This window comes from Egretta garzetta, unplaced genomic scaffold (genome assembly GCF_000687185.1).
Source record: "Egretta garzetta isolate BGI_Z169 unplaced genomic scaffold, ASM68718v1 scaffold5, whole genome shotgun sequence".
NCBI lineage: Eukaryota > Metazoa > Chordata > Aves > Pelecaniformes > Ardeidae > Egretta > Egretta garzetta.
This window is the reverse complement of record NW_009259707.1, coordinates 562,686-571,229: the sequence shown is the minus strand read 5'-3', so window position 1 is coordinate 571,229 and position 8,544 is coordinate 562,686. Positions and strand designations below refer to the sequence as shown.

The 8,544-nt window shown below is 42.7% G+C and overlaps 1 protein-coding gene across 1 annotated transcript in view; it reads right to left on the bottom strand.

Annotated features, from left to right (window-relative positions):
• Positions 1-8,344, bottom strand: part of CFAP97D2 (CFAP97 domain containing 2) — a 14,486-nt gene extending 6,142 nt beyond the window's left edge. The window contains exons 1-3 of the mRNA XM_009638961.1: positions 8,252-8,344; positions 3,670-3,750; positions 904-1,022 (exon numbers count right to left, since the gene is read on the bottom strand). Coding sequence (XP_009637256.1) covers positions 904-1,022; positions 3,670-3,750; positions 8,252-8,344 — 293 coding nt within the window. The remainder of the gene's footprint in view (positions 1-903; positions 1,023-3,669; positions 3,751-8,251) is intronic.
• Positions 8,345-8,544: the final 200 nt, after the last annotated feature.

Genomic DNA, 8,544 nt, shown 5'->3' with positions numbered 1-8,544 from the left:
GTTTTGAGTTGGAAGGGACCCCTAGAGGTCATCTAGTCCAACCCCGCTGCAGTGAGCAGGGACACCGCTAACTAGATCAGGATATTTGTGACAGTGACACGTAGTGAGTTCTACCTAGGTCACTTGCACTTGAGCTGCATTTTGCTGTCTGGAGACACTTTAGGGCCTGAGGAGCAGTCAGTCTGTCATGAAGTAGTCTGTCTATAAATGAATCACAGGAGGTAACAACCGCCACCTGAGTTACACAAACCATTCTCTTCACCTCAAAAGCCTGTCCCTGGTGTTGGCTCGTTTGCTGAGCCCTATTTGGGGTGTGAATTTCCTCCTGAATCAAAAATATGTAAGCTAGTTCTCTCTAGTGATAAATCCTCAAGGCATATTTTGCTTGGTCTCCTTTGGGCAGTAAATTATATTTTCCCTTCTGCCTGCTTCCTGCTCTACTTTTCTTTTTAATTTTTATTCTATTTTTTGCTCTGTCTTTATTTCATCTCTAAGCTTTGGATCTCCCTCTTTCCGGTGGTGTCTGTAGGAACAACTGGCAAAGTCAGCAGCAATGACTCACTTAGCAGGAACAGCTTTGCTGAGACATAATAGGTTTGCTTCATTTATTTCTTTAAAGTAGGGCAATGTTCTCCCTCTCTGTTTTTTTTTTTTTTTTCATTCCCTCAGTTATTAAACTGAAAAACTAATTTAAAGCCATCTTCTCTTCAACAGAGGGTAGGACGAAAATGACTCGGCATTGGATTTCATGTGACAGGGCAAGCAAATGGCTTTCTGAAGTGTTGATTATACCTTAGGCTGCCTTTTAAAATACGTGTCCTCGCAGAGCAGTTTATCCTTAGCTATGTTTGTCACTGGGAAGGTAATTTGATAACTACATAGAAATAGTGCTGGTGATGTTACCTTTTGGCCTTATAGTCATTTTTGTTGTCAATTTGTCCCTTTGCTCTCATGATGCAGGACACCTTCTCCAGCAGCAAACGGTTGTTTCTTTCGATGACGGAAAGTCGGTCTTCCTCCAACTTTGCATACAGAAGGGATAGAGAAATGCTTTTGTTTTTACAAGGCCAGAGCAAGCAGCAATGATGTGTATCATGGCTACCTAACACGGTGGTCACAATTGCTGTCCCCTTCTCTCCACAGAGCATGACAGACACTGATCAGGTAAAGCTCTGTGCTAGTGTTGAGAGCAGCCTTCATTTCACCATTTTAATGGTGATGCAGGGGGAGAAAGCCCTTTGCGGTGCTGTGAATTTGGCCCTGAATCACTTTCCTGCAACCAGAGCAGCAGCTTGCGTGATTAGCAAACTCATTTCATCAGTGTAAGCGGTATTTCTATAAATATTTGTCAGTGTACTTTCTGGGATCATCATTATCTTCTATGTCTCTAGCGGCCTTCATAGACTCTTGTCAAAATCTAGGATTGTGGTGGATGCTGCATGAGCACATAATGGGACTTATCCAGGCTCCTCTGAATTCAGTGGGAGTCTTCCCGCTATCTTTGGTGGGCTTTGGATCAAATGGTAATTTTTCCATTGACTTCACTGAGGTTTGGATTAGGTCCAGTTGCAGGCCATTTTTGTCCTGGAGGGCTTGCAAGCTCGTGTAAGAAGAGAAGCAGCCAACTGGGTGTGACAAACAAATGGAGAAAGATGTATGAGGCAGTATAAGCTAGTTCTGTTCATCCTTAGCATGATTTTAAGCCTCTAACTTCAGTTTTAAAATGGAAGATGATTAATAATCTCTGAAATTAACTGTATAATGGGCAAAACACCTTAGTGTCAAAAGTGGGATGAAAATTGAAAGAGTCCAGCAGAGGAGGGAGACTCCCTTTGGATATCCCGGGGCATTGTCTAATTTGTAAAAAATGTTGCCATATTGTTATTTGAAGAACACAAATCCATGCTAAAAGTGTGTTTGTGGGGATTGCAAAGAAATGGGAGAGTGGTGAAGAGAAAAACTTATTTTCAAAGTTATCTGTATCCCAAGAAAACCTTCTCCAGCAGGGCTGAGTTGGACGAAACCAGAGAAAGGCTGGGTGGAGGAAAGCAGGGAAAGCACTCTTTTTCCTAGCTGGACTTCAACATCTTGTTCTCAAAAGCCTCTCAGAACAGAATCAATGAAGAAATCAATGAAGTCTTATTTGAGCATACTAATTCACTCTTCTCCTTTCCCCCTTTTTTTTTTTTTTTTTTTTTTTTCTGTATTTGATTCTAGGCACTCCAAAGATATTGCATGTCCTTTATAAAATGAACAGGAGATCCTGCTCATCAGCTCTGATAGTTTTGGGTGGCTGATGCTAGAGTGGAAAGTTACAGTAGGGCGTCTAGTGCATCTGCCCTGTTTGCCCCTGTTTGGGGTTTATAACCAAAGTGGGTCGGATGCTGGTCACGCTGTAGTATAAAGGTATCTAAAACTGGTGCATTAGGTAATGCACCCATCAGACTCTGAATAACCTTGAGGAGAAAGATGGTGAAGAAGAGCTGGTTAATGGAAGACTGCAATGTTAGAGGCTTTTTTTTTTTTCTTTCTTTCTTTCTGTAAACTGGTGCATTAGGTAATGCACCCATCAGACTCTGAATAACCTTGAGGAGAAAGATTGTGAAGAAGAGCTGGTTAATGGAAGACTGCGATGTTAGAGGCTTTTTTTTTTCTTTCTTTCTTTCAGCAGTTAGGAAAGGAGGAGGGTGAGAATCTCAGTTGCAGGTATCAGAACGTGTGGTTCAAAGGAACATGCCTAAGAGTAGTAGGTTCGTGTTGGTGGGGTTTTTGTTAACCTGGGGGTGCGGGGGGTGTGTGTGTGTGTGTGTTATGCAATGTTTCATTTTCAAAGGAAGTTTATCAATGTTATTTTTACAGTAATAGGAAAAAATTAACAACAGCAATTGAATCCACGTCCTAATATAGCATATGACTTTATGCATGGAGGAGAAATGAATTGTTTTGCTAGTGAAATGATTTCAAGGTGCCTGGGGATTATGATGTTGCACAGTGAGCTGATAAACAATTTTAAGGAAGTTAATTCTGAAGTCCTTACATGGGCTACACTCCCATTGCCTGAGGGGCACTGTGTTGGAAATTAAGTCTTTTACAGGATTTAGCTGCACGTATTTTCTCCTGTGCTCACATTTGGATTTTTTTTTAATTGTTGTTGTTTCCTTTTAGTGAGCAGAGTTAATTAGGTAACAATTTATTTTCCACTCTCATCTTTTAATAAAAATTTGCCTCCTGGGAGCAGTAAGATTTTGAAGGATAACTGCCAGTCAAGGCTACCCATTGTTATTTCTTGTGCTTTGAATATGTTAACATCCTATTATTCAGTTCATTGCTCTGTGTGTATCTCGATGATTGTGCTATTCTTGTTATTTGTGATGTTTTTTTCATGGTTGTGCAGAAGTACCTTTTAGGAGGCTATTTGAACACTTTAGCACTTGTTAATCTGAAGCGCTCTGATTTCATCAATAATCATAAAGATAAAATAAGTTATTTAATGCAGCTGGGAGTGTGCTATTCATGGATCCTGATAGTCCGTGGCAACAATCACTGCACCGAGGAGAGAAAAAAAAAAAAAGGCCCTGAAATTGTGACCATCTGTTAGTCTCTTTGTTTTCTTTGAGACAAGACGTGAAGGTAAGCATGCTAGTGCCCATGAAATAGCCAATACTGTACCTTCAGCTTCCCAAACTTCAGATGAAGGTGGCTGTATATTGCAGGGGTGCTTGTGTCCACTAATGGTTTTGCTGCCTGAACCTGCCACAGAAATGAAATGTTTATCCATTTTTGTTGGAAATAGCCTTGCATATCATTACAGGAAATCTTTTAATTCTCATGATCTGTTTTGTTAGCCAGCAGTAACACTATTAAACATATGACTCATTATATCAGCAAAGCCAGACTTGCCCAGAAGAAGAGTAGTGGGAAATGAAAATGTTAATGAAGTCAGTTGTTATAAAGTCTGCTGGAAATGTGAAGTGCTCTTTATGTTGGAGAAATGTAAAAATACATACAGTCAGGTTACAGTGGTGTTGATGTTAGGATACAGGAAAGGCTGTCTAGGAGAAGGCAGGCAGTTTTTATTAGGCATCCAGCAGAAATAAAAAGACTAGTCTAAGAAAGCCCTAGGCACTCCTAAGCTGTGCCAGGTCTTCCAAAGGGATGCACGTTTAGGATGCTGCCAGAAAGAGGTAAGCAATACTGGAAAAGGACTTCTTGTGTTGAAAGTATTCCCAGGCCTCTTCTTATCAGCACTTTAGAATGATGATCAAAAGCAAATTGTGGATCTAATTATTCTAATGGAGCTGGTAGTTCAGTGGCAGAATAATATTTATCTCCATCCTGACCTAAATAGCCCCGCAATATATGAGGTAGAAGAATAATCTGTGAGCTGTCTTGGAGCGAAGAAACCCTGTGGAAGAAAAGCTGGTAAGGGGGAGTGGAGTGAGGCAGGATTTAGAGGGGAGACCGCTCGCTCTCAGACTGGGGTCCTGCTGGGAGTGAGACCAAATTGGTTAAAACAACAGCACCATGATTTGTGTCATGGAATACATGTGATAAACCTTCTCCCTCTCTCATACCTCATACTTGAACCGTTCCATCTCAGGCAGATTCTGTGATATAGAAAGAAGAGAAAAATACTTGCTACTTAAAAAAAAAAAAGAGGCTGCCAAGTAAGAGCAGCAGGCACAGCACCAGCCCAAGCCCCGCGCAGCAGGGCATGACCAAAGCACTGCCTGGGGCCAGTAGAAGTTTTCCACATCTCTTTCTGTAGCAGCTTTGTGATGAGCCGAGGATCAGGCTTGAATCCCTGCTGGCAGACCTGTCATACGTACTACCTGGACGGGTTACTTGCTTTTATAACGGGGCGAGTAATTTACAGCATTCACTGGGACAATGTTTAGCAGTCTCTAGCTTTGTCTGAATTCACTTGAACTGCTCGGCTTCTGCTGAAAACTTTCCGCTGCTTTTTTGTGGCAGTCATCTCTGAGGCGGTGGGATCCCAGAAGGTGCTGACTGCTCCCAACTCCAGCTGATTTCGGATGAGAGTGCTCACAGAATCACAGACTGGCAGGGGTTGGAAGGGACCTCGGGAGATCATCCAGTCCAACCCCCCTGCTAAAGCAGGCTCACCCAGAGCAGGTTGCACAGGACATCGTCCAGGTGGGCTTTGAATATCTCCAGAGAAGGAGACTCCACAACCCCCCTGGGCAGCCTGTTCCAATGCTCTGTCACCCTCAAAGTTCTTCCTCATGTTCAACTGAAACCTGTTATGCTTCAGTTTAAGAATCATCTTAATCCTTTCTAGATCCCATCATGTTAAGTAGCTGATTTTTACTGGGTAGCAGAACGAAACTAGGTAAATCTCTGAGGGTTTTGTTGGTTTTGGCTTCTGCTGCTGCTATCTCCTCTGCTTCTTCAGGTGCTTTAAATTGTTGTGCTATTAAGTTATTTCAAAAATAACTTTCAGAAGACATGCAGTTTGTGAAAGAGGGTTGTTATTGTATCAGTCAGTAGAAATCACTGGTGTGAAGAATAAAATGCAATATTTATGCAAACGGATTTTAATTTATATGCAAACTGTTTGAAACTTGAATAAAAGGTGAGTTTAGGAACAACATTTCTTCTGTGGAATTAGTTTTGTGGAAGTGTTACAATTAATTTATCTTCTGTCCTTACATGCACAACTATAAAAGGTAAAACCTGGTATTTTTTAAGCCCAGTCTCTGTTGTGGAACTTTCCAGAGCCATGGTAGTTTTGGAGCCATTTAATATTTGATTCTATGCAGAATGTTGCAGAGAGGAGGTGTTTCTTTCCTTTCTTCTATTAAGAAGATAACAAAATTATTCGGACTGGACGAATTTGCTGTTGTGTACATAGAAACATGCTGGCGGGTTTTTTTGTACCTTTGCGTCATGGAGAAAATGATAACTTATCCCTAACCATTGCCATCTTTTTAGTGGTCTTCTCCAAGAAGTGTACCTCTTTTTGTTTTGTTTTGTTTTGTTTTTTTTCTCTGTATGTTACCTTTTTTTCTTCCTTGCTCTCTATTTTTCCGCTTTCTCTCTTGCTCTCATTTTTGGTAGTTTGTTTTGTTGGTTTGGGGTTTTTTTTGAGCTCCTTCAATGCAAAGCCTGCACATCACCAAGCAGAGGCTCTTACATTTTCTCAGGGCGATCCCTGTCTCTCTTGACAGAGCAAAAGCCTGTGCCACAGGGGGCTGGGTCATTCAGGACAACCTGCCAAATTGCCCCACTGCCTTCAGTTACCCCAGCCTGCAGGTAACGCTGCTCTGGGGAAGCTGCCGTTCACTGCAGCAAGCCAGAATTCATGCCAGTGGAAGGCATGGTGAAATTTCCGGGCAACCGGTGTGGGAATTGAGGAGCGTGCCAGCATGACAGCATGGGGCACTTGAAAAGGCTGCTCTTTGACCACTGGAGACCTTGTTACTCACTATTTGATCTGTGTGTGAACCCTGAGCCCTAAGGAACAAAATTCTGTACCTTTTAAGGCATCCTTTGCCCAACATGATAGTTACTCTCTTTCTGCTTGCACTCAGAAATGAACGTTCGTGTTTATCACAGAATCATAGAATGTTTTGGGTTGGAAGGGACCCCTAGAGGTCATCTAGTCCAACCACCCTGCAGTGACCAGGGACATCTTTAACTGGATCAGGTTGCTTGGAGCCCCGTCCAACTTGGCCTTGAATGTTTCCAGGGATGGGGCCTCCACCACCTCTCTGGGCAACACATTCCAGTGTTTCACCACCCTCATTGTAAAGAATTTCTTCCTTATATCCAGTCTAAACCTACCCTGCTTCAGTTTAAAACCATTACCCCTTGTCCTGTCACAACCGGCCCTGCTAAAAAGATTGTCCCCATCTTTCCTACAGGCCCCCTTTAAGTACTGAAAGGCCGCAATCAGGTCTCCCCGCAGCCTTCTCTTCTCCAGGCTGAACAAGCCCAACTCTCTCAGCCTGTCCTCGTAAGAGAGGTGCTCCAGCCCTCGGATCATTTTGGTAGCCCTCCTCTGGACCAGCTCCAACAGTTCCATGTCCTTCTTGTACTGAGGGCTCCAGAGCTGGACACAGGGCTCCAGGTGGGGTCGCACCAGAGCAGAGCAGAGGGGCACAATCACCTCCCTTGACCTGCTGGCCACGCTTCTCCTGATGCAGCCCAGGTAATGGTTGGCCTTCTGGGCTGCCAGCGCCCATTGCCGGCTCATGTCCAGCTTTTCATCCACCAGCACTCCCAAGTCCCTCTTGGCAGGGCTGCTCTCGATCCTTTCTTCCCCCAGCCTGTATTGATACTGGGGGCTACCCCGACCCAGGTGCAGGACCTTGCACTTGGCCTTGTTGAACCTCATGAGGTTCACACAGGCTCACCTCTCCAGCCTGTCCAGGTCTTTAATCCAAGAGCAGTTGAGTCGTGGGAAATGTTTTGTTCTCTATAAATACATTTCTTTACTATATATCATGATGATATCTAACCTCTGTTCTTGGCCTCTGAATGCCTTAACGCATGTATGAAGTGCTCTGTGCACTGGACAAAGGAGAGTTCTGTGTGCACAGCGGATGCCGAGAGTATTTCAGCTGAACTAATACCAGTTCCCTGCTTTAAAAGAGATGCTGTTTAAATAGCCATGCTTATATACAATAGCAAGCCTCCTGAGGTTAATTCACACAGAAAGAAATTTATTTATTTATTTCAATATTGTCAATTTGGTTAGAAAAATATGTCAAATTCAATTCTCTGCCTCATCCTTAACTTTTTTCCACCTGCAAGTTAAATTATGGGAACAATGGAAGGAAGGAAGGAAGGAAGGAAGATATTTTTATACAGTTAATGAAACAGACCCAGTCTGGAAATAATGAAGAACTATTTCTTCGTATTAAAGCTAATTATGTTGTGATACAATCTTCCTAAGGTAGCAATACCGTTGAATCATCGCTGATGGTATTCACACAGATTTTCAAGAGGGAGCGGTCCTGCATTGTTACTGATTGGGAGCAGATGACTGACTGCATCTTCTTCACTTCTAAATTTGGCGAACATCATTACGATAACTCCCAATGAACACTAAAGCTATGCTAGACCTGTATTTGCTGGATATTCTTAAAATGTGTCTCTTGTACCTTATTGCTGATCAGTAGCTTTCCTACTGGTATTAAGAATGAGTAGAGAGATGCTGTAGCCTTTTTGGGTAAGCTCATTCTTTCCTGAAGGCCTCTGCTCTTTATCAAACAGTTGTACCTACCCTTTTCTTGTGTTCTTCATACTTTGCTTTGTCCCATTTTAGCTGAAGATACTTGTTGCCACATGGTAAAACTGGCTGGTAGGCTCGATGCATCTTGCACAAAATAAAGCATCTCTGAATCTGGGCTTTTTAAAAAAAAAAAAAAAGTGTGAGTAATACCAGTCTGAGCCTTTCCTAAAGCAAACCCCTGGAGACTTGCGGTATGTTTGTAGCCGGTCACGTGGGGGTTGTCATGGCATCACTGCTCAGAAAAAGAATGAAGAGCTGGTGGTAGCATTTCAAACAATACATTT